Genomic DNA, 27848 nt, shown 5'->3' on the forward strand with positions numbered 1-27848 from the left:
AAAAGAATTTGTATATAACTGTCTAGATACTGCAGGCCACCACTAATTATGATCTACACTGAACTTCAGTGATGGATTAAGACTCTGAAACCAGCAAAAATAAATAAAATAAAAAAAAATAAAAAATAAAATAAATAAATAAAAATAAACTGCCATCTTGGTGTTATGGTGTCCTCCATAATTTTGGGAAAATTAATGCAGCTGTACTAGAGGTTTGGAGATTGCTAATGCTGATTCCAAAAATAGTCTCTCAAATCTGTAATGGCTTCTATATTGTACTACAATGTTCTTCATTTAGTCTCATGTGAAGCCATACTAACACTTGGTATGCTAGTCTTCCCTTGCCATAATAGTGTCTATTTCTTGAAGAACATTGAGGATAATAAATGCTGGCTGAGAGCTATTGAACAGACGCAATGCATTCCAAGGGCCAAAAGATTAAATAATGTAGGTGTGAAATGGATGAATGAAGAAATTACGCATGTTCTTTCCAATGTTCTTCAAGGAAGACATTTTCTTCCTCTCTCTCTCTCTCCACAGACCAATGTCAAAGCACTGTTACTAGTTTGATGCATGATGAAAAAGTGGTGCCAAGATTATATTCATGTAGCATTTTGGCTATAGAGATATGGAGAGGAATTGGAGGTATATAGTATTCTATCTATTTCAGAGTGATTGCAGTCACTTGCAAAAAAAAACAAACATGTGAAATATATAATTTACTTTTGATTTTATTAAAATTGCTTATTCCTCTGCCATTATTATTCAAACATTATTCATGCTGGTCACCTTGCATAAGAAATGAGGTAAAAAAATACATGCTTGTTTGATTTCATTTTATTGGTATCATGCCTATAATGAATTCAGTTCATGGCTAAAATAAACAGTAGACATCTGCTGCAGAGATCCCTTATAGACCAATTTGCACTATAGCAAATTTATGGAAAATCTTCCCCCCCACCATCCCCTGCTCCATTCCCATGAAGCAAAGGATAAGATGAGAAACAGAACAAAGGAAATATGGTGGGAAATCATACACCAATGACAGAACAATGTTTGTGTATGGCAGGAACCAGAATGAAGGAAATTGCCAGAAATAACAAAGGAGATGACAGGAAATCACCTCAAGACACTGTGGCAGTATATTAAAGCCATTTCAGTTTTCAGAGACTATTTCTAAAATCAGCATTAACAATGTGTTGTTCTTAAACTTGGGCACGTCTAATTACAAAGACAGAGAGAAGCATATTTATCTCTCTTGTCCAATGCACCAGTTCCCTTATTGTAATAAGTAAGCAGATTACCAAAACATGACCTTCCTTTCACCCATCCATGCTGTCAATCAAAGAGAATGCCATTGTTGTCAATCCAGTGCTGGATCTTGGTCCTTACTAACCTCTCCAATACCCTCACTAATCACACCTGAGACAGACTAGATTATAATTTGAAGCTTGAATCTTATCACTTCGCTTGTGAAATGATAAAATCTTGTCTTCTTTCCATCCCTATATAACTTGACCCAATGTAAAACCTATATTAAACATGCATGTCATGGCAGATGTCAATTTCTTGGCACATTCCTTGATGACATGCAGTAATATATCATCAAGTCTCATAGCCTTATTAACATCAAGTTTACTAAATTCTTCACATATCTTCTGTTCATTCACGGTCAGTCTCTCCTTCCTTTCCACTGCATTCAAACTCTGCATGATGTCACATTCATGAAGATGAAATATCTTTATGAACTGCTCATTTAATATCTCAACTCTGTCCTCTGCAGTGGTTATTCTTTTACCGCATTCACCAACCAGCATCATCCTTTCTTCTACTAGTTACATATTGAAAGACCTCCTTAGGGATTTTTTTTTCTGCCTCATTAGCTAAGTACCGCTCATACTGCATTTTTGCTATTCTTACCAAATGAGTCACCTTCCTTGCCTGTTCTTTTTGCTCCTCAAGCAAATGATTATTACCGCTCATCTTAAGCTGCCTCCATAATGCATGCTTAATCTCTTCATTCATCCATTTCACACCTACCTTATTTAATCTTTTGACCCTTGGAATACATATAGACACTGCTTCTGTTTGATAACTCTTAAATAGCTCTCGGCCAGCATTTATTATCTTCCCCAAGCTCCTCATTCCATGCACCACTGCAACTTGTCTCCTGAGCTTTTCATAATCATCAGCCTTGTAGTCCCACATATATTTTGCTCATAGAAGTCCTCATACAGTTGGAAACCACTCAGGTAATCACTTCATGATCACCCTCACCAATCAGAAGGAGATTCAACACTTTATTTATAATGACATCCTTTGATGAGAAGATCAAATCCTCAATCCTTGCATGCCCTCTACTGCCTAAGATAGTTGTCCTTCAAAATCTCAAGAAATTTATTTTCTTTACTTCTGGAAGCTATTTTGTTATTTCCATCTATATTACTATAATTAAAGTCATCACCCATAATGATCACTCATTTTCTATTTGCATGTCTAATTTGCTCATAAATTTCAATGTCACTGCCTTCCACATTACCAGGTCCATAGCAACTTCCAACTAAGTATTTCATTCTGTCAATTGCTAACCTTACACCAAAGCATCTCAAAACCAATGCCACTATTTCTCCTTTGTATCTATCCTGCATGTGGGCAACTCCTTTTCTGTCATCAAGAGCACTTTGCCTCATATTTTGTCTTTTCTATCTTCACAAAAAAAAAAACATCATACCCTTCCATCTCTATTCTTGTCAAGATGTCCATCCTCATCCAATGATATCTCATTTATTCCAACAATTTTTGGGTGAATGAATTCAATAAATGCAATAATTTCATTCTCCTCATTACTGATATTTCTAGCATCCATATGCAAGCATAACAGTTCATTTCTATGTTCATAACAAGTTCCATCGATACCACATATTAAATATGACTCCTGCATTTCTTTACCCCGTCATTTGTCTCTGTCAATACTCATCACATAATCCTCTTTATCCCCAAATCGCCCCTCCCCGACACACACACCACGGGTCATTCTATTCCTTTCTTCTAGTAGCATCAACTTTTGTTATGTTATGTCCACCTGTCTACTCTGACTCTCCTGTTTCCCTTGCACTCCTGTTCTCCAGTCTCCTCACTCATGCTACTCACTTCTCCATTCATAATCATTCCTTCCTTACTCTTCTACTCTTTCACATATCTTCCATCTTGCTCAGATTCATTCTCTGCAGTCATTACTATATTTTTCCAGCAGCATCTCCAAATGACTCACATTAAAATCATTCAAATGCAATCATCACTCTTCACAGTTCCATTCATCCCTCAAACTCATCCTACACATTCGCAAACTGCACAGACACATTTCCACTAACATACCCTTTATGGTCTTTGCTCTCTGCCACAACACATCATTGTCATTCCTAGGCAACACAATGACTACCCTTTCTATCACATATTATCTTTTATTCTTCTCAAGAACCTCTTGACATCTGTTCTTACATTTTCCCTGTTTCCATCTGCCTTATTTCTTCCTGTTACTACTACCAACTCTTGAACTCTGTTTTTCACCTTGCTTACTCCTCATATCCAACATCTCAATCACTCTACTCATTCTATCTCCTGGAAAACTCATTCTATCTCTTTGTGCATCCTCTGATTTGCCACACCTCTAATAATGAAATCCTCATACAGTGCTTGAGTCATTTATTACCTCTTTCAGATGACCATCATTTATTCCAATTATTATAGTAATATAGATTGGAATAACAAGATAGCATCCAGAAGTAAAGAAAATAAATTTCGAGTATATCTACAATTGTCTAATTGTCTTGATTTCACTCCACATAAACTTCATCTCTTGCCTCATCTTCACCATCTCTGGTTTCAAATCTGGAATGGCTTTTTCACCATCAGTCACTGTTTTACTGTTGGTCACACCAGTTGTTTTTGCCATCAGCCCACTCATAATCTTACTGTTGATGGTACTCTGTTTTTTACCTTTAATCTTGCACACTTTCTTAATAGTTGCACACACTCGTCATCTTCTGTTTCATCTTCTTACTATGCCATTTTCCCTACTCTGATTCAAACAAATCTCATAGTCCATTGGCATGTCACACTTCCTGCATATCCACACTCACTCATCTTTTTTTTATTCAACCTTTCCACATAAACATCCACATCTCCTCATGCATACTTATTACACTGGCAGCACTGCACCATTCTAAAAAATCCATGCCATTCACTTTATTTGTCTTTCGTGCTGACCTATGCAATGATCTCCCTCTCACCACCATTTTGACAACACTGAAAAGAAATAAAGAATTAAAAGAGAAGTTTTATATGTTTATTTTTTATTGATAAGATTATGGAAAGAAGAGCAGGCTTAATAATACCTTTGCCAGTATACTATAATTAATATATTATTTGTTTAACAAAAAAAAGCATTGCTGCTTGCTTGGGGTTAACCACTCTCCTTCCAACTAAGAGGCTGCAGGCTTGAATCAGTCTGTGGTCATGGATGTTATGATGGGTCTTCTTTTAGATGCTTCTTCAGATATTTCAAATGGGGAGAAACTTGTCCATTATATGAAGTGCATAGAGAAAAATCAGAAGAAGCATATATCTTTTCCCAAACTAAGCTGCAGTGAACTTTGATAGATGAGTGAATGAAACAAACAAGCTTGCCAAGGAAGACTAGTAATAAATTAGCACGCAGTGGGACAGAAGTAGCACGTAACATGCTGGAAAGAAAACAATGGACTAATGGCAATAATTAAAGAAAGATATGCCAGATCATATAAATTATTACACATAATTTGGCTGTTTTAAATTCTATTAAAGATATTCTCTTTGTTGCTGTAATTGAAATGGTGGTAAATATATACACACACACACAAACAAACCTTTTACCATAATGCATACTATGGGCGAGTAAATTTTTTGCAACCAGTAGATTTAAGTGGCATTTCCAGAGTCCTGCTGATATCCATCAACATATTCTCCTATTCAACCAAATAATTTATTCCCACAATCACAAATAATTCTCTTGCTCATTTATTTCTTATATCTAAAGCATTAATCACTCTCTTTACCTTCCCTCCTGGGAAAACAGACCTCTCTCTCACATTCACCACATCTTTAGTAATGGAATCTCTATACACTGCCACTCTCAAATTATTCATAGCCTTTTTTTTTCTATTTTTCTTTCATTCTATTCTTTCACACCATTTCATTCATATCCACCAAACATTTAATTTCAATGTGCATATACCGCATCTCATTTCTCATCCTGATCAACTTATTTTTCAAATTTTGCACTCCTTTCACTCACTTTCTTACATTTCTGGCAATCACATTCTTTCATTTCCACAATCAAACTCACTTTTGTTCTGTCAGGCTGTTTGTATCCCAATCATATTCTTAGCACTTTTATTTTGTCATTTAACCTTCTGGTTAATAGTGCCCTTTGTCACATATCCACTTCTTGTTCCCTACATTCATTTACTGATACCTTACAGCCTGTCAAAATATCCTGCTTTATGTGCAAATCCATATCTTCTAACTTTTTTTTGTTCAGTCTTTTCACAAATAAGTATGTTTTATTGCAATCAATAATCAGTTAAATGCATCTTGCACATGGACAATTGTTAGAGTGCACGATAGTTTTAATGAAGCATGTTTTATCATGAAATGATTTAAGACTTTTCTGAAAAGGACCTTTTTGGAATAGCATACTTCTTACTGCCCATTGCACACTTTAAAAAATAAAAAAACCTAGTTGACCTGCTCACCTTTGAATACTGACATATTAAAGATGGACTTTGAAAGGTTACTCTGGATGCTGAAGTTGGAATAGATGAAGAGGAATATGCTGTGGAAGGTGAATAGTAGTAATGGCCATTTGTTAACCTGCAAGCATAGATAAAATATATAAAACAAAAATCACACATCGTGTTCTTATTTATATCAATATATCATTTAATCTATCTTCAACAATTAAAAAACTACTTAAGTATTCTAGCATACAGTGTGGCCCAGAAATAAAGAACAGTTAGAGAATCCCTATTTAAGCAGAAAAATTTTATTAGGAAAACACAATATATATGTAACGTATGTGTAAAATAATTATCACTTAAATAACTTCAAATAAAAATCAATCAATAATCAAAATGATAATAATAAATTATAATATAATGATGAAATTGTAATGGCTGTTGTTCTGACAATGGCCTTATTACTTCTGGGCCAACCTGTATAATATACAGTTGATCGTTCAACAACACATGGGGTAAGGAATGCCAACCCCTGCACAGTCAAAAACCCGCATATAACTTTTTACTCTCCAAAAACTTAACTACAAGGAGCCTAATATTGACTAAAAGCTTTACTGATAATATAAACAGTCGATTAACACATATTTTGTATGTTATATGTATTATATACTGTATATAATTACATAATGTATAAATAAATAATATAATGTATACTTTATTGTAAGACAAGAAAAGAAAATGTTACAGGAAAACCTTACTTAACATGATTAATTAATCCATGAATTAATGCGAGCTAAGTCAAATTGCATTAAGTGAATACAATAAACAATAGGAATAATTATAATTCATCTATTAATTTGCATTAAATTTAAAAAAATTTATAAGCTATATTAAAGGAAAAAATCATCAGTTAATAAAAATCAGTTGCTTAAATTTTGATTTGATGTCTAAATATTTGATTAAGCTACTTTTTTACAAAAAAAAATTAAGTAAAGATGTCTGAATAGTGCTCGACTCTTTCATCTTATCGTGCAATTTGCGATAGCTAGCAATCGCTTTAGTTAGAGTTAGAGTGCAAAAACAGAGGGTGAAAGAATTAATAATTGTGGCGGGTACGAATGAATTGAAAGGTGATAAATTTTTTATGAGAGAGGACTTGAAAGTATTGTTAAAGGTAGCGAAAGAAAAGAGTGACAGAGTTAGAATGGTGAGTCTGTTGCCACAGTATGACAGAGAGGAGTTTAGAAGGAGGGCCATAATCGCAAATGACATTATGCGCAGGTTATGCAGACGGTGTGGTGTGGAATTCGTGGACGTGTGGAATGAGTTTGATGGGTGAAAAGACTTATACAAGATGGATGGCCTGCATTTGAATGGACATGGTGTGCGAAGACTGGAAAAAATGTTGCTGAATGAAGTGAAAATGGATGTGCAGAACCAGGGAAACTAGAACTACCAAGGATGGGGGGAGTGGATATGCAGACATCAGTGAGACAGTTGAGTGTAAAAATGTATATAATGTACCTGAGCCAGCACTAAGCACAAAAAATGGGAATGAGACATTTAGAATAATGCATCAAGATAGGGGTGGGACAAAGGGATCACTGCATTTCATGTATACTAATGCCAGGAGTATTAGGAACAAGAAGGAAGAATTTTTGGCCTTGATTGGCTCTTCCTGGCCACAGGTTATTGGCATTAGTGAAACATGTCACGAAAGATGATATAGTTAGTGGGATAGAATGTGTAGGTTATAGTGTGTTTAGGAGGGACAGAGAGAATAAAATAGGGGGAGGGGTGTTATTGATGATAGCTGATGAACTGCAGCCAAGGAGAATTGAAGTTGTATTGCAGGATAGTGAAAGGAGCTCATTTGAGGCTATTTGGTGTGAGATTGAGACTGGCAGAATAAAATATACAGTTGGGTGCTGCTATAGACCAGGTGATGGAATAGATGGTGGAGATAGTATGCATAAACAAATTGATGAAATGAGTGGAAGGAGGGTAATTATTATGGGGGATTTTAATTATGGTAACATTGATTGGAAGGAGGAGAGGACACATGTGAGGAAGGAAATGGATTTTATTCAATTATTAAGGGATAACTATCTGAGACAGCATGTAATTGAAAATACTAGGGGTAAGAGAGTGCTTGACCTGGTAATAGCATCTCACAATTTGACTGTAATGAATATGACCATGTTGCCACCTATTGGTGAGATTAATCATAAGGTCTTGACCTGGGAGGTGGCTAAAGGTGTGGAAATTTTGATTAAGACAGGGTATATGTGGAATTACCGTGCTGGCAAGTATGACAAGCTTAGGAGATTGCTTGGATCAGTGCCATGGCATGTACAACTGCAAGGGCTGGACATCAATAGAGCATGGGAAGTGGTCAAGGAGCATTTACAGGAGGTTATGGCTGATTGTATACCTAGGGTCCGAATAGTAAAACAAGTAGGGGTTAAATGGATGAATAACACCATTAAGCTTGAGCTGCAAAAAAAGAAACAACTGTGGAGGGAATTTAAAGAAAGGGGTGACCTGCAGGCACACGAACGGTATAAAGTGCAGGCCAGAAGGGTAATGAGTGTGGTAAAAACACAAAAGCCGATTATGAAAGAAAACTAGCTATGCAAGCAAAAGAGAATCCCAAACAGTCCTTTCAATATGCTGCAAGCAAGAAAAAAACTGTACATGGCAAAATGATTTTAAGGAATGACGATAGTAAGGAGGTCACTGAACCAGTCGATATAGTGGAGTTACTGAGCGCGCACTTTGCAAAAGTATATCATCCAGGTGGTGACATTGAAAAAATGAAGGAGCCATTAGTTTATACGGGAAATGTGATGAATGAAGTGGAGGTGAATAGTCTATTACAGAACCTTAATGTGAATACATCTGTGGGATTGGATAGTATACCGGCACGGGTCTTGTGTGAAGTGACTAAGGAATTATCAGTGCCCTTGACCATGTTGTTTAATCTGAGTCTCGGGTCTGGTTTAGTCCCAAAGGCGTGGAAAGAGGGGAAAATAGTTTCACTGCATAAAGGAGGATCCAAGACAATGGTTGCAAATTACCGACCGATCAGCATATCAGGAGTTGTTGTCAAGGTCTTGGAGAAAGTAGTCATGGGAAAAATACAGGAATGGATCGATGAAAATGAGATACTGTACAGGGGACAGCATGGCTTTGTAAAGGGTAGATCATGCCTGAGTAACTTGCTCAAGTTTTATAACAAGGTGACGGTGGAACTGGATAAGAGAAATGGGTTTACAGTGATACTGCTGGACCTGGCAAAGGCGTTTGACAGGATACCACATGGAATTCTAATCTGTAAACTACAACATATGGTAATGGATATAGGGTTGGTGAGATGGATAGGTGGGTGGTTGATGGAGAGATATCAAAGAGTGGTTTATTCATGAGTGGAGTCCAAAAGACGGCCTGTGACTAGTGGGGTGCCGCAGGGTTCTGTTCTTGGACCACTGCTGTTTAATCTGTTTATTAACGATATAGGAAAGGATCTAAGTGGAACAGTTCATTTGTTTGCTGATGACGCAAAGTTGGGGAGGGCGATAGTGAATGCAGAAGATGTCAAAGTCTTGCAGGATGACTTAGATAGATTGGAGTTCTGGGCTAAGGAGAATGGATGTCAATTTAATGTGACAAAATGTAAGGTTATGCATTTTGGGGTGAAAAGATTAGCAGCAGTACACATGGGTGGAACTGCACTCCAAGAGATTGATGAGGCCAGGGACTTGGCAGTGTTGGTGGATAGGGAGATGAAGTTTAGGGGACACATTGCAAAAGTAGCTAAATCAGCTCATCAACTCACTTGGTTGTTCAAAAATACCTTAACGAGCAGAGACAAGCAAGTTATTGTACCTCTGTACCGAGCCTTGATAAGACCTCATCTTGACTACTGTGCTCAGATTTGGTCACCTCGGTTCCTTCTTGATGGGGAGGAGGTGGAGAGGATCCAGAGGCGAGTGACTAAGATAATAACAGGTCTATGGAATGAACCATATGAGAACAGGTTGAAGATTTGTGGGTTGCAGAAACTGGTTGATAGGCGGAAAAGGGGAGATATGATTGAGACATTCAAATTGCTAAAAGGATTCTATAAGATTAATTCAGAGGATATTTTTGAGATCAGGACTGGTGGTGGGAGAACTAGGGGACACCTATGGAAGCTGGGCAAGAGTGTGGTTAGCAGTAATGTTAGAGCTGGGTTCTTTACTTTTAGAGTGGTAAATGAGTGGAATAAGCTGCCAGAGTCTGTTGTGGGTGCTATGACAGTGAGCGAGTTCAAGGCAAGGTATGATAGATACTGTGAGAATGTCGTATAGTTGTGTGGACATGATGTTTAGGGCCTCCCTCGATGAGTCTAAGAATTCCCTGGAGTAGCATGAAAATAATAATAATAATAATAATCATAATAATCATCATCATCAAATTCCTGCCATGTATCCACAATTGGTGTACAGGATATGATAGTACTACATGAAAAAATTATATCATTACTAACTTCCTATCTACAATTTTCCTCCAAATCCGTCTGTTACTTGTCAAGACTTCAACATTATCAGATCTTATATTTCTATCGTCTAGGGCACTTTTTACCATACCAATCCACCTATATCTTGGTCTTCCTCTGGGTCGTTTTGCTGCCAACCTGGCAGAGAACACTTGTTTTGCTAATCTTTCCTCGCCCATTCTGTTTAGGTGACCATACCACCTGAGATTAGCTCTGCTAACGCATTCCTGGATGCTGACAATATCAAGTTCTTTCCTAATATCCTCGTTTTTAATATGATATTGCCATTCATGCCATCTGTTCACGCCTATAATCTTTCTCAGGACTCTCATATCTGCGGTCTCTAGTCTTTGGTCAAGTGTTTTACTTCTGACCCAGCTCTCAGATCCATAAGTTAAAACTGGTTTGAACACTGTCGTGTATACAGCTAATTTAGTGTTCTGACTAATTTCTCTCTTATTCCATATGAATTTATTCAATTGACTTCCCACCATACCAGCTTTGTTGATTCTGTTGTCTATTTCTATATTTAATTTACCATCTTCAGTAAAAATTGTGCCTAAGTAGCTGTTCTACTTGTTCCACAGGTTCTCCATTCACAACACAGTTGACATTTTCAATGATTCTGCCTATTTTCATTGTCTTTGTCTTTTTTTTGCTGACCTTCATACCATATCTATTACAACAACTATTCAATTTAGTCAGAGAATCTTGTAGACTTGTAGCGGATTTATTTAGAAGTATAACATCATCTGCATAAAGCAAAGAGCTGACATTAACATCTCCAATTTTGATATCATGTTTAATACCACTTTCCTTCATAATGTGATCCATATAGATAATGAATAACAGAGGGGATAACGTACATCCTTGTCTCACACCAGATTTAACATTAAACCATCTTCCTGTACTTCCTTCTTGCCATGTATCCTGCTGACTTACAACTCAAATAAAGACTAAGTATTGCTTCATATAATGCCCCATTGACACCATATAACTGCAGCGTATTGAATAGCTTCTCTCTTGGCACCTTATGATATGCCTTTTCCAAATCGACAAAACTTAAATACAGATCTTTGTTATATTCCCATGCTTTCTCGACTATTTGTCGTAAAGTGAAGATCTGATCCTGACAGCCTCTGTTTGGCCTGAATCCAGCTTGTTCTTCACCAAGCTTTTCTTCCACAATTCTTCTCAGCCGTTTCTCAAGTATACTTGCATAGATCTTGCCAGGAACACTCAGTAGGGAAATACCTCTGTAATTCTCACATTCAGTTTTATTTCCCTTTTTATATGTGGGTACTATGAGAGCTCTACTCCAATCATCGGGAATTTGTCCCTCTGTCCAGGCTTTCTGAACTATGCAGTGCAGCCACTGTAAGACTCTTATACCACCATACTTCAGCATTTCTGGTCGAATATCATCTACTCCAGCTGCCTTTCCACATTTCAAGCCTTTGATGGCTTTTTCTACTTCAAGTATGGATATGTATTCCTGACTGCATGCCTGGTCAGTGTTTTTTACCACTGTGCTGTCATCACTGCTTGTTTCATTTAGCAGTTTTTTAAAGTAATTACTCCATACTTCAAGGATATCTTTTTCTCCAGTTTTCATGTCACCTTTATCATCTCTAACTCCTTTTACAACACTCTTTCCTCCATTCCTAAGCTTCTTCAACAACCTCCAGAATATTTTGCCACCTTCTTGATATTTATTTTCTATATTCTTGCCAAAGTCCTCCCATGATTTTTGTTTAGCTAGTTTTACACAGTGTTTAGCATTCTTGCATTTGTCTCTATATTCTCTAAGAGAACAAGCTGACTTATTTGACAGGAACTTTTGATATGTTTTCTTCTTTTCCTTCACTGCCTCTTTAACTTACTGTGTCCACCAGGGAGTTCTGATTTTTTTATCCTTGCAGACAACCTCACCACATGCCTCTCTGGCAGAATCAATCAATGTTTTCTTCAGAGTTTGCCAATGAATCTCCAAGGTTTGATTCCTGTTCTCAAACTCTTTCATTTTTTCTTCAATAATCTTTGTGTATTTTAGTCTACAGTTCACATCTGACAGCTGCTCAACTTTTATTCACTTTAAAACTTTCTTACATGTTATTCTTTTCAATATGAAATTCAATTTTATCCTACTCAAGACTAAATAGTGATCACTTCCAATTTCAAATCCTCTGTACACTCTGGTGTCCTGCACCAGGGAGAAAACATGACTATCAACAATAACATAGTCAATGAGACTTTTCTTATTCCTAGCCTAGCCTCTTCTCTCCATGTGAATGTGTGCACATTTTTATGTTGGAACATGGTGTTAGTAATAACCAGTCCATGTCCTGAGCAGAAATCCAACAGATATTTGCCATTATTATTAGCTTTGCTCTTTTCTCCAAATTTTCCCAAAATATTTTTGTATGTCTCACAATTATTTCCTACTCTGCTATTTAGATCCCCAACAAGGACCAACTTTTCATTTTTCATTGTGTCAGTTGCTTTTTCTAAAGCCTCAAAAAATTCCTCCACTTTTACCTTAGTTGAACCTTCTGTGAGACCATAGGAACAAATAAATCTCATTGTCCAGTTCCCCATTCTCATATTTAGTGTTGAATACTATGGCTACTCCTTCTTTTCCTTGATTGTCATTGCCTGAATATAACATTTTGTATTTATTGCTCAGAAAGATCTCACCAGTTTTGGTCTTTTTTGTTTCAGTCACCCCTATTATGTCGATCTGGTACTTATCTAATTCCTCAGCTTGCTCCATTTCTTTGCCATTCAGGCTTCTTACGTTGATAGTACCAATCTTTAATTCTGGTGATGTTGAGTTAGAGTTTGTTTTCAGATTTGTTCCAGTAGCTGACTTATTGCTGTTCGCCCTGGTTCCCTGGCGAAAACAATGGGGGCCTTGTTTAACCGGGCGACGCCCCAGCCGGCATGAAATTTTGTCATGTTGTACCATCATTTTTTATTTTGGTTTAACCAATAAGAATACAATTTGGTCGGTTAAATCCCAAATTGCCAGCCCATCCTCGTTCGTTCAGTATCCAAGTAGATACCCAACAGGGTGCACCACGAGATGGTGAGGATTGGACATTAGGTCAGAAGCCCTGGTCGGTTCTCTGCATTCTTTTAAAGGCTATGTGGAGGTCTCCTCTCAGTTATATAGCTTTGACCCTTAAGCACCCCTAATAATAATAATAATAATAATAATAAGATTTCTGCAGACTTCGAAATTTCATTTCATATCAGGATTAGCATCAAACAAAATTTCCTTAGCATGCTCAATGTGATTGAAAACTAGCTCAAGTTCTTTTGCAGTTAGCTTCTTAGTCATAACATTCTCTTCTTGTTTGCTCTCCTCATCACCATCTTTTTCTTCATATGCACTCTGTTCTTCTAGTTGAAAGAGATCATTCTCGCTTAACTGTTCTGAATGGGAATCAAGCAAGTTTTTTTTAACCTTTCCTCTAATGTAATTATGTTTCTTCTCTTTTTATTACTGTGGCTTTCTTTATCAATCTTTTTCTTTTCCATATCAGGGGTTGAATATAATAAATCCTTATAGGTATCTAAATTAAAGCAAAATGAAAGAAAAGTGATTAAGCAAGAGAACAGAGTGTGCATGTGTGCTTGCGAAGATAGCTTTGAGTCAACCCCCAAGTGTTGTCGGCCACTGCCCGCTAGATTGACAAGTGCCGTCGCTCACTGCAGATTGTCAACAAAAAATTTCACATAACGTAAAAAATTTGTGTTAACTGATTAATCACTCACTTAAAGCAGGAAATGGTATCATTTCACTCAATCATGCTAACTGATTTTTGCATATATTGAATTCACATTAAATGAGATTTTCTTGTATTAAGAAAATCATAAGGAAGTGAAAATACAGGTCCACATGGTTAGCTGAGTGGCTATGCACCTTGCAACCATATGCCTGAGTTCGATTCCCATCGCTGACGTGAGGTGCTTAAGATCTTTCTCAGACATAGCCAAGCTAGATGGTCTTGGGTGTGGACTGCAAGGTTTTTCTCCCCAATTTATCTGGGGTTTTTCATCCTGCAAGCAGGCAAACCAGCCTTGAGAACTCAATGCTTCTATAGACATAGGATACACCAGAAGGCACAGGGCTAACCACCTTATCCTTGAGTACGGTTGTGGTTAAATGAATAGAAATAAAAAACCCTCAACACTGCAAGGTAAAAGAGAAATACACTGTATTTATCAATACCATAAGTTTACATCGTCTGTTTACAAGATGAATCATGTTTCTCAGTACCTACATCAATATTGTCTTATATGATACAAAACAATGTGATGTTATATGTATTACTAACACTAGACATCAAAAATTAAAAGATAATGTGAAAAGAAATTACAGTGGTATCTCTCTCTCTAATCCGAACTAATAAAAACCGTGCTAGTTCGGATTAGCGAATTTTCCTCCAAGAGGCAACAATAACTAGCGTTTAAGACAAAAATAATCAGATTCTAATGGTATATCAATTTAATTCTGTAAATAAATGGAGTAACTGATAGAAAAAAGCTACCGTACTGTAATATAAAACAAAACAAAAAAATAATAATAATACGGTACACAAGTTTATTTTAGTAAAAAATTTAATTTGTATGTACTGTATTGTTGAGGATTCTGATTTAATAAAATTGCATAGTTCAGTACGTAACTTAATTTAGATAAAAAATATCACTTTCTTGTACACAACACAAAAAAGTTTCACAAAATAGCACAAAAAATTTTTTTTTTTATTTCTTTGTAAAAAAGTCCCCGATTTTCTTTTGCTTCTTTGAAGCTAAACGTTTTTCGAATGCTTCTTCTCAGAGCTGCATTAGCAACAAAATTTTGTGGAATGGCGTATCATTCTGCTCAGCCCATTCTATGCACATATTAAAACTGTCAGCTGCCTCTTCATGTTTTACTTTTTTTTCTTCGAGTTCTTCATCATCATCTTCTAATTCATTCTGTAGCGTCATATTTATAATTTCATCATGTGACTTGATTTCGAATTCACTTTCGGTTCTATCTGTAATCCATTCTGCAACATCTGGATTTATATTTTTAACCAAATTATGCACGTTTTGAATTTTTACTCAAGGGCTCACTTTAGTGAGTACGGGCATGGCAAACCCGAGGTACCTGATGCTGGACCATGCCTTACTTCATGTAATATATATCTGTTATATTATTCTGTAGACTGGTCCCTCCTCTTCTTTCTTTGCTTCTTTCTCCTCTCCTTGCTCCTTCCCCCTGATGCTATTAGAGTATTCGAGGGCTAGGGGTGAGTCTTTCCTATCTTGCTAAGTCATTTCGTCTTATGCAGCCACCGAAGGAGGCAAGCTAGCCTCAATAGGTGCCGGTCCCAAGCCCGGATAAATGCGAGGGTTGATGTCAGGAAGGGCATCCGGTCGTAAAACTTCAGTGCCAACTCAAACTATGATTATGAGTCTAAGAGAAAATGGTATAAGGGCTAGGGCGTACCCCTTAAGCGACGCGCAGCCACATCGCCCTACAGCAGTGAGAAGTGGACGAGGGCTACCGCATCAAGGGCGGGTGCGGTTAAAGAAGCGATCCCAGCAGGGGGAGAGGATGTTGCGAGTGGGAACACTGAATGTTGGAAGCATGACTGGAAGGGGAAGAGAGGTGGCAGACATGATGAGGAAGAGGAAGTTGGACATTTTATGTGTGCAGGAGACAAGGTGGAAAGGGGGAAAGGCAAAGGAACTGGGAGATGGATATAAATTGTTCTACTCTGGAGCGAATAACGAGGGAAAAAATGGTGTAGGAATTGTGGTGGGTGGCAGAATGAAGGGTGAAGTACTGGACGTGGGTAGAAGGAACGACAGGATCATGCGAATGAAATTGGGTCTTGGAAAAGAGCGGGTGGTCGTATTATGTGTTTATGCCCCACAAGTTGGTTGTACAGCAGAGGAAAAAGATGAGTTCTGGAACGTGTTAGATGAAGAAATGAGGGAATTGGAAGAAAATGAGATGGTGATTGTCGGAGGAGACTTGAACAGGCACATAGGAAGACAGAATAGAGACTGTGAAAGGGTGCATGGTGGCCACGGAGTGGGAATGATGAACCAGGAAGGAGAGAGGGTTGTGGACTTTGCAATAGCGTTTGATCTGGCAATTGTGAACTCGTTTTTCTTCAAGAGGGAAGAACATTTGATAACATTTAGAAGTGGTAACAACAGCTCACAAATTGACTACATTTTGACTAGAAGAAAACATCTTAAGGTTGTGACAAATTGTAAGGTAATTCCAACAGATCAAGTAGCACAACAACACCAACTGCTGTGCGCAGACTTTAAATTAAGATCGCAGATAAGAACTTCTGGTTGCCATGGGATGAAGACAATTAAGTGGTTTCGCTTAAAAGAAGAGAGTGTGAGGAATCGTTTTAGGGAGAGAGTGTTAGAGAGGATTTCGGATGGACTGGAAAGTGTACAAGATTGGTGGAAACATAATTCAAAAGTAATCCTGAGCTGTGCAATCGAGGTGCTTGGTGAGACATCTGAAAAGATTAGAGAGCAGAAGGAGGGTTGGTGGTGGAATAATGATGTACAAGTGGCAGTGACAGCTAAGAGGAAGGCAAAGCAGAAGTGGGATGAGTCAAGAGTGGAAGAGGACAGAGAGGTGTACAAAGAGAGAAAGCAAGAAGCCAAGAGAGTTGTGGCACAGGCGAAGGCCATGGCATATCAAGATCTGTATGATCAATTAGAAACAAAGGAAGGACAGAGAAAAATTTACCAACTAGCGAAATGTAGAAATAAAGCAACTAAGGACATCTTACATGTGAGGCAGATCAAAGATGCTGAAGGAAGAGTATTATGGAGGGATGTGGACATAAGAAACAGATGGAAAATATACTTTGAGGGACTTCTGAATGAGGAAAATGCAAGGACTCACAGAGGAGATGGGCATCCTTCTGAGGGGATGGTGCAGAACATCAGTAGAATGGAAGTGAAGGAGGCGATGAAGAGGATGAGGAATGGAAAAGCGGTGGGCCCCGACAGAATTCCAGTGGAGGCATGGAAGGCACTGGGGGAAGAGGGAATTGACCTGTTGTGGGACCTGTTTATGAAAGTTTGCCAACAGGAAAATATACCCGAGGAATGGAGGGAGAGTACTCTTGTTCCCATCTACAAGAGTAAAGGGGATGCACAAGACTGTAAAAATTACAGAGGAATAAAGTTGATGTCCCACACAATGAAGATCCTAGAAAGGGTTCTTGATGGTAGATTGAGGGAGGAGGTGGAGATTGCAAAGGAACAATTTGGCTTCATGCCTGGTAGATCAACAACAGATGCTATCTTTGGGTTACGACAGATGATGGAAAAATATCGAGAGAAACAAAGGGAGCTACATCTGGTATTTATTGATCTGGAGAAAGCATACGATAGAGTGCCAAGGCAAGAAGTCTGGAGGTGTCTGAGGGAGAAGAAGGTGCCGGAGAAATATGTCAGGTTGGTGCAGGAAATGTACAGAAATGTGAAGACAAGTGTTCGGACCTGTTTGGGACAGACAGAAAGTTTTCAAGTAACAGTTGGCTTGCATCAAGGGTCAGCATTAAGTCCGTTACTGTTTAATATTGTGATGGAGGTGGTAACAGAGGAGGTGAGAGAAGATGCACCTTGGACAATGTTGTATGCAGATGACATCTTGCTGTGTGTAGATTCAAGAGAAGAAGCGGAAACTAAACTGGAAAGATGGAGAAAAGTACTGGAAGAGAGAGGTATGAGACTGAGCAGAAGTAAGACAGAGTATATGTGTTGCGCAGTGGGCGGTGGCCAGGAGACAGACCTGGAGCTGGAAGGAAATGTCATCAGGAAGGTGAGAGACTTTAGATACTTAGGTTCGACAGTGGAAGAAGATGGAGGAGGTGAGAAGGAAGTGGGATGCAGGATACAAGCAGGTTGGAGGAACTGGAGAGAGATGGCTGGAGTGTTATGTGATAAGAGGGTGCCGATCAATCTGAAAGGCAAAATTTATAGGACAGTAGTGAGGCCAGCTATGACATATGCTATAGAAACTGTGGCCCTGAGGAAAAATAACATTAGCAGGATGGAAGTAGCAGAGATGAGAATGCTTAGGTGGATGTGCGGTGTGACCAGAAAGGATCATCTGAGAAATGACTATGTCAGGGGAACAGTGAAAGTTACGAACTTAGGAGCGAAAATACAGGAGGCAAGGTTGAGATGGTTTGGTCATGTGATGAGGAGGGAGGACGAATATGTGGGAAGAAGGGTCATGCAGATGGATGTGCAAGGAAGGCGGAAGCGTGGGCGGCCAAAGAAGAGATGGAGGGAGCTGGTAGAAGAGGACTTGAAGATGAAGAACTTGGATGTGGTGACAGCCCAAGACAGGAAGGTGTGGAGGAGACTCATAACAAACAGTGATCCCACTTAAGTGGGAGAAGCTGCAGAAGAAGAAGAAGAAGAAAGAAGAAGATGCACGTTTTGAATTTCCTCTTTTTGTGTATATTTGTGATTCATGCCGACAATACAGTACGTACTGTACAGTATAAAAAAGCAAATGTGAACAGAATAAATCAAAATAGACCTCCATTATAACCGTACAATCGACAGTATGAAAAAAATACTGTACCATAATAATAATAACATAAATAATAATAGTTAAAATAATAATTATTAATTAAAAATAATACTACACAAAATAATAATACGTAATAAATAAAACTTTTTTCTTTCAAACCGCAGTTCGGTTTACTGGAGGGTTCGGATTAGTGAGATACCACTGTATTCACATTTACAGGTATAACAATTCATGCATTGATAACAAAGCAGCAGCAATATGGTTACTTTGTGGTAGCCTAGCCTATACACTAATGAATGAATCATTATAAAATTTTTACTTTATGCTAATTAAACTAATTAACAACAGTTAATTTTATCCAGTTATGATTTAATACTGCATCTTTATTGTTTACATTTCTCTTGACTGCAAATGACACCATGTATGGTCTGTAAATGTTTGAATGCACAAGTTTTGATAAATTTTAACTTTTTATAATAAATTTGTGTATATTTTATGGTAGTAAATGATAAAATTAACTGGTATCTACATAAATTTTATGCATTAATCACATATCTAACTTTTTCTTAAGATTTTTGATATTTCTAGGCTGTGCAATTAATCTGTGAATTTTTTCAAACTGTCGCAAATCTCCAAAAAAATTTTCCAATATATTTATTCAAAAAAATCTTCGTATAAGTGGACCTGCGCAGTTCAAACTCACACTCTTCAAGGGTCAACTGTATTATTACAATACAAGGACATATTGTCCAGGCAAAGAAAACAATTATACCCAACTAAGAAAGGCTAATATTTCAGACTACTAAAAGCCTTTCCTCTTACAAAGTTCTGAAATGTAGCAACAGCATTCAAGATGAAACTAATCTAATTCTGGAAAGGTCAGTCAGAACACTGTTATATTTTATCACAGCTAGCATCTCTCTAACAATTAAACTGTACATGCCTCTATATAATAATATAATTGTAATAACAATAAGCATTATTGCATTCATTATGGCATAATTATAGAGACAACTACCATGTGCGAGTAGTAACTCACAAATTAGTCTCTGTTGCTCACTTGTTATTGATGATGTACTCTGGTCACAAAGATCTGTGTTTGAATTCCATGTATGATGCAAAGAACCACTATCAGGGCTTTTCAACGCAGGTGAGTTAGCTGGTCTCAGACAGGGTTCTCCCTCCTCCCAGAAACTTGGTTTTTCATCTTGCAAAACATGCAAACTGGCCAGAAGAACATATGCAAATTAGAAATGTAGCAAGCAATGATAGGTTTAACTGTCTTATCATAAGCAGTAATCAGGCTTCAAAGGTGCCAAGTTACTTGGACATGACTAGCCATTGAGCCTAACATGAAAAAGGAAAATGGGATGAGATAAACCAAACTAATTACATGATATTCTAACCTTCATATTAAGCTCATCATATAGTGTACATATATACAGAGTGTTTCTGAAATGTTTGGCCAAACTCTGGGTACTTGTTCTCTGCTGAGAAAAGGTCAGAAATGCTTTCCTACAGAGATATATCATGTGCAAAATGTGACTGAGAAGGAAACGGTTTGTGTTCCGAGTGGTACTGTACATGGGAAATGATTGAGGCGACCAACTACTTGGTCTCGTCAATCATTTACTACCATTGTTAAAGGACATGTCATTAGCAACATGCTGGTCCATACATGAGGGAGCTCCAGTACATTTTTGTGTACTGGAGCTCTCTTTGGTCCCCATGATCTCCCAGTATGAATCCACTGGATTTCTTTGTATGATGACAGCTGAAGGCCACTGTTTGTACTGCACTGTGCCTAACGAACATGCTCTCCTAAGGATTGTTGATTGTAGATTATTTTACAACAATATGATTTACTCCAGGACTTCTCAAACATAAGACTGCTATATATGTTTACACACACACACACACACACACACACACACACACACACACACACACACACACACACACACACACACACACACACACACAGAAACAAGATACATTATGATTCATACAGTATGCTGAAGTATCACCCACCAACTGGTGAGAGTGACCATGAGGTGATTACCTTGGTGGTTGCCAACAGTGTGAAGACCTCTGTAAAAAAAGGGTATATGTGGAACTACAAGGAAGGGGAGGTGATTATGAAGAGCTCAGGATACAGTTTGCAGGTGTAGCATGGAAAGAGGAGTTAGCTGGAAAAGAGATCAATGCAGCTAAGGTAGGTGTGAAATGGATGAATAAAGAGATTAAGCATGAGGACTATTGGTTGGTGAGGGTAGCTAAAGAGAGGGAGCAGTTAGCCAATGAAGTCAAAAAGAATTCTAAGGAGTTCTTTCGATATGTAGCTAGCAAAAGAAAGAATGATTATGGAAGGATGACACTGATTGGAGAAAATGGTATAAAGACAGCTATTGCAGAAGGTGTGATCGAGATACTTAATGAGCAGTTCATAAAGGTCTTTCAATCTTGTGAATGTGACTTCATGAAGAGATTGAGAGCAGTTGATGATGGGGGGAGGAGAGACTGACTTTAAGTGAGCAAGAGATGTATGGGGAGTTGAGCAAACTAGATGTAAATAAGGCTGTGGGACTTGATAATATATCACCACATATTCTGAAGGAATGTGCCAGGGAATTGACGCCGGCCTTGACATATTTTTTTAATAAAAGTCTTGCACTGGGTCAAGTTCCTAAGGAGTAAAAGATTGTGTCACTTCTTCATAAAGGAGGTGATAGAACTCAAGCATCAAACTATAGGCCTATCTGTGTGTCAGGTATTATAGTTAAGTCATTGGAGAAGCTTGTGAGAACTAGGATCCAGAATTGGGTTGACAACAATGGTATTATCTTTGATGTACAGTGGATTTTCTAAAGGGAGGTCATGTTTTAGTAATCTACTTACTTATTATGATAAGGTGACTGCTTCCATGGACAGAGGAGAAGGATACACGATAATATACTTAGATTTTGCAAAGGCTTTTGATAGATTACCGCATGATAAGTTGATAGTCAAACTAGAGTGGATGGGGTTGGGTATTAGATTGGTGCATTGGATTGGAGACTTGCTATCTGAAAGGTATCAATAAGTTGTGTATGGAGGAGTGATATTCAGGAAAAGGAAAGTTACTAGTGGTGTGCCTCAGGGGTCTGTTTTAGGGCCATTACTGTTTAACTTGTATATTAATGATATTGGAGAAGATTTGGATGGAGATATTCAGTTGTTTGCAGATGGTGCAAAGTTGGGACGAACCACAAAGAATAGAAAAGATGTTGTTGCCTTACAAGAAGACTTGAATAAATTGAGTGATTGGGCATGGGAATGAGGATGTGAGTTCAACGTTGCAAAATGTAAGGTTTTAAAATTTGGAAAACAAAAATGAGATGCAGAATTTATGCTTGGTGAGGATATATTGTCACACACACACACACACACACACACACACACACACACACACACACACACACACAGCTCATAAGACAAAGCATAAATGCTTTCATTGTTTTTGTACTCTCCAAACTCTTAGGTAATGAATTCTAATCATTCACCACTCTCCATTCAAAAAATCTGCCCCTCCCCTCAGCACCCCCTTCCATTCTTTATATACCTTTCAGGGATGTATATAAGTCAAGTGAATATTAGATCCAGCATTATTTCAAAGCTGAATGTAGTAACTATGAAAGTTTCATAAAAATAAGCGGACCAGAGAGATTATGGGAATACACTCACTGGCATTCACGAGTTACCTTAGCGTGGACTACTTAGAAAACAAACACTGCCCAAGAGTCTATACATTCACTTTCTATTAATCCACTTTTATAAGGTTTCACTGGCCTGACAGCTGTTTTGAACTAGTTGGTTCTCATCAGAGACCAGGCAGAAACTTTAAGAGAGCAAAAACTCGCATTCAGTACTAAAGAACTTGAAATGTGGAAGAGGTATTTTTCATAAGCGAACTCTCGGTAAGTGCATAAAGTATTTACTAATTATCTTCAGTGATGCTTATTGTTCTCTCCCAATCTCCTCCAATTCTACGAAAAACCTGTTATATGTTAATCTGATAATCATATACCTCCTGTTTCTCTTAACTACTAGACTCTCTAACCTGCATTTCCTTAACCTTTCTTCATAGTCAACACCGCAAAGACCATAACTACCATAGTCAATTGCCTCTGGACTCTTTTCAGTATCGCTTTATCCTTTTGTGGACTGGGTAACCATATACAGGGTGTTCGGGATAAATTTGACAGTTTCGTAAGGAAAAAGAAAATCTTCTTTGTATCTATTAAATTTAATGAATTGACAAAAAAACATTACAGGCAGAGTTAATTACAATACTATCAACAAGATTTACTCAAAATAACCACCATTAGCATCGATCACAGCTTCAATTCTGCTTCGGAACCTCGAACAAGCTGATGCTACAGTCTCCCTGGGAAGGGCCACAAAAACTGTTTTAATTTTATCCATTAACTGGGCTTTTGTATTACTGGAAGTGCGATTGGTGTCTTTTTCAACTGCGCCCCATACAAAATAATCCATGGGGTTAAGGTCTGGGGAGTTTGGAGGCCAAACATTTGGACTGGTGAAGTCGTAGAAATTTTCAGACAACCATTTTTGACTTTTCCCAGAGGTGTGGCAAGGGGCCGAATCCTGCTGCCATACATACGGCCTACCATTGGCTACCCTTGTTATCCAGGGCTTGACTACAGTTAGCAACTCCACGAACAAAGCCCGAATTCCAATGCCAGGGTTCTTCAACACCTGTTCCTGCAGATTTGCGAGGAATTCTGCTGTACGAACGCAATCAGATCGTCTGCTAGGGATCTTTCTTCTTGCTACATCCTCGTAGTCACCATTGCAAGTCTCTAGTTCATGCCTGATTGTTTTTACTGTATTCAGGGAGCATTGGGCAGCAGTCGTAATATCCTTATTTTGATGGCGGGCACGAATCATCATGATACAAGTTATTCTCTTCCATGATTCAGGTGGGTTCCAGCTATCCATCCTTTCTGACATCTTGTATATGAATGAAGAAGGGTCCAAACTTTTAAATGAAGAGAAGTGTGTGTTAATACATGTAACTTACGGAAAAATATAATTAATTATAAATATGTCAAATTTATCCCGAACACCCTGTATGTGCACAGTAGTCTATATATGGCCTGATCAAGGACTTATACAATGAAACTATAATCTCTATTTCTATATGTCAGTGTCCCCTTATCACTGTTAGAATCCAGATAAGGATTCTAGCAAATGATGGCCCTTATCACCATCACCCCAGATCTCTTATTCTCTCTACCTGCTTTAAGATATCCTTACCAACTGTATATTGCTACCGATCTTTGTTTAATCACTCCACTAACTTTCCAATTCAAACAATCTATTAAAATTCTCATCTTCAAACAACTGCATATCCCTATTTCAAATCTTCCCCAATATCATTAACATACACCTTAAACAGCAATGCCAAAAACTGACTCTTTGGGCACACCACTAGCATGACTTTCCTCTTCAGAGATATTATTCCCTGTACACAACTCAGATACTTATCAGAATGTTAATTGTACAACTCCATCCGTTCCAATTTAATTACCAACCTGTCATGTGGCAGTCTATTAAAGACTTTTACAAAATCAAAGTAAATCACCATCTATGTATCCCCCACTGTTCAATGCAATTGTCACCTTGTTGTAGTAAGTAATCAGGGGACTAGATAAAACATGATCTTTCTTTAATAAACCCAAATGCTGTCAATCAAAGAGCAACTGTTGTCAATCCAATTTTTGATCTTAGTCCTCACTGACCTGTCCAATCCTTTATCCACAACTCCAAATTGGCCTATAATTTGAAGCTTGCATCTTGTTACCACCTTATGAAGCAGAACAATCTTGAACAATATCAGAACTGAACAATCATAGCCCTTCTTTCACTCCTTTGGAACTTAACCCAATGTAAGATTCATATTAAACAAGTATGTCAGGGCAGATATCAATATCACAACTTTATTAACATCAAGTTTAATCAATTCCCCACCAGTCTTCCTTTCCATTGCACTAACTCTGCATGATATCACATTCATGAGAATGAAATATCTTTATGAACTGATAATTTAATATTTCAACTTTATCCTCTGCAGTGGTTATTCTTTTATCTTTTTTTAAATTTTTTTTTCTTTTACCAACCAATATTATTATTCAGTAATCATCTGTCTTCTGCTGGCTACATATTGAAAGAACTCTTTAAGGTTTTTTTTGGCCTTCATTACCTAACTACTGCTCATACTGCACTTTTGCTACCCTTGCCAACTTTGTGCTCCTCATGCAACCGATTATTACCAGTCATCTTATGTTGCCCCCCATAATGCTTTCTTCCTCCAGGTTGCATGCTTAACCTCTTCCTTCATTCATCCATTTCATATCTATCCTATTTAACCTTCTGAAATTCCTATTCAACCCTTGGAATATATTTAGATATTGCTTCTTCTAGATAGTTCTTGAATAGCTCCCAAATAATCACTAGGTGAAATTCCACATATCTTATATTATATGAAAGGTTGCAGAGGTGTCAGGAATGACAAAGTTAAAACAGTGAGAGCTGAAATATCACACAGTCAAATAATCATTGCTTACTACATCGAAGAAAGAAGAAAATTTGGAAAAACCACACGAAGTAATGGATCTTAGTAAAATACAGATCTTACCTGTATTTTACTAACTGGAGGATGTTAGATGAAGTTCATTCAATGATGCTCTGGTGATCATTATTTTCATGAATGCTATCTATCCCAAATGCCAATATGTCAAGTTATTGGTTTGAGGAACAAATAATTTCAGATGCTGCTTGTTGCAACTGAACAGACCAGTTGCACTTTGAGCTTCTGGGATATGAAACGATGCTATTGTTGTTGTTTAGGATTATGTCAAAAGGATGAGAGGAAAGTGTATTATGCCAGTCAATGCATGCATTCTCCAGCCTACATATCTATTTTGTGAGACTGAGGAAGATTTCTTTACCTTAGAATGAAATTTTCTTACTAACCCTCAGTCGAAAAAAATTATACATGTTCTACATATCCTAAGTGCAACCTGAACCTGTTCTTTATAATTAAAAGAAATATATTATTTTTTTCCATCTGTGCTTAAGAAGTGATGGGAGGAGGGGTGGTGAAGTGAAAAGGGATACCACCTTTGTTATAGTATTCTTCTCCAGCAAACACCAATGTAGAATTTGTAAACTGTAGTTTTATAATAGGCCGTTCTGTTTAATATTTCGAGGCCTCTTTCTGCATCCTATAAGCTTTACAACATACCACATAATGCACATCATGGGTCTAGCTCCCACTAATGAGACCTTAATAAAGGTTGAAACCAGTCTGCGTAGTGACTCTTCCCCTAATGCATGGTGATATACATGTCTAGAAGTACTGAGCATTATCCCATAATATGCTAGCATATTAGAGAAATCTGATGTGCAATTATGTGCCTCCATATACAAGTAGTCTAGTAATGAAGTTACTTCACAAACAAACTTTTGTTTGATCACACTTGATCTCTCATCCAGAGTATTTTAATAATAACATGGTAATACACAATTCTCCTACTTGTATATGGAAATAAGACTTCTACCATTAATTTAACTCTCAGTATTTCCACTGGTCTGACCCCCATTGACAAGATCAGAATAGAGGTTGAAACCTGTCTAGGTAGGGACCCTTCCAATAACGCATGGCAATATACATGTCAAAAAGAAAGTGTACGGTGCATTATAGGATACTAGGGCAATTAGGTGTGAAGTTAGCTACCTTCATTTACAAGCAGTCTAGTTGAGAAGTTAGTTCACATGCAAACTTTTGTTTGCTCATTGGTAAAGGATAAAAACAAGAATACAATTTACATCACGTCATAACTTTTTTTTGAACTCAAGATCAAGAAGTATTAGTATCGTAAAAGATTAGATTAAGATTATATCAAGACTAATAAAAGTGCTCAATCAGCATTTGTGAATATATTAAACTACCTATTATTCAATGGCTGGCTCTGCTCTATATTGCACGTACTTTGCTCCTGTACAATATTTCCATTCATAATGATATCTGGCTTGCTCTGTAAAGACAGAAAAAAAATTACCACATATCATATATAAAGAACTATAATGGTTCAGTACCAAATTCAATTTAAGGCACTAATTACAATAATTACTTACAACAACAAAAATAAACAATATATACACATGTATAAGCCACATTTCTCTGACTAAGTTGTTTCAAATCTTTTTGATAACTGCAAATCTCTTTTTAGATATTTTCCTTTTTTAGATTCTTACTATATTATTACTTGCATTTTCACTTTTTTAGATATTTTTACAATACTGAGTTAAGTCATCTCATGGCTACATCATATAGTCAATTTTTTTCCCCACTCCATAAACAGAACTATATTTTAGAGAGTTTCAAACCACTTTCTGAAAGTGCAGCAAAGGAGAAGGTAGACAGACATAATATTAGCTTCAATACCATAGCCTAGCCATAATAATAGGTTATGAGGGTAGGCTAGCATTATGTCTGTTAACAACATGTTTTCTTCTGGGTAGTTTATCTGTTTTGTGGGATAGTCTCCATAGCTCAGTCAACTTTTACAATGCCCTTTGGTTAGAAAGACCTCACAGTTTGAATCTCATCTAGGACATGAAGAACTTACACAAGGGCTTTTCAAGTGAAGATGAGTTAACCAGTCTCATATGGAAGTAGCAGGGTTTTTCTTCCTGCAAAACAGGCAAGAAGAACACATGAAATTTACAGTTATAATACATTAATCTCACAGCCTTAGTTGCTTTGGCTGTAAATCCAATCAACACCAACCTGTTTTGTAGGAGGAAAAACTCTTTCACCTCATGGGAAACTAGCTAACTCACCTATCTTAGAGAAGATTCAAATCCAGACTTTCCAACTAAA

At 37.5% G+C, this 27848-nt stretch overlaps 1 protein-coding gene across 1 annotated transcript in view; it reads right to left on the reverse strand.

Annotated features, from left to right (window-relative positions):
- The window catches only part of LOC150098108 (band 4.1-like protein 4), a 637189-nt gene that overhangs the window by 35524 nt on the left and 573817 nt on the right, over positions 1-27848 (reverse strand). The window contains exons 27-28 of the mRNA XM_090406685.1: positions 26915-27000; positions 5793-5910 (exon numbers count right to left, since the gene is read on the reverse strand). Of these exons, the coding sequence (XP_090262811.1) occupies positions 5793-5910; positions 26915-27000 (204 nt within the window). The remainder of the gene's footprint in view (positions 1-5792; positions 5911-26914; positions 27001-27848) is intronic.

The sequence above is a fragment of the Typopeltis vanoorti genome, chromosome 16 (genome assembly GCF_054136105.1).
Source record: "Typopeltis vanoorti isolate ZY-2024b chromosome 16, IOZ_Tvanoo_1.0, whole genome shotgun sequence".
Lineage (NCBI taxonomy): Eukaryota > Metazoa > Arthropoda > Arachnida > Uropygi > Thelyphonidae > Typopeltis > Typopeltis vanoorti.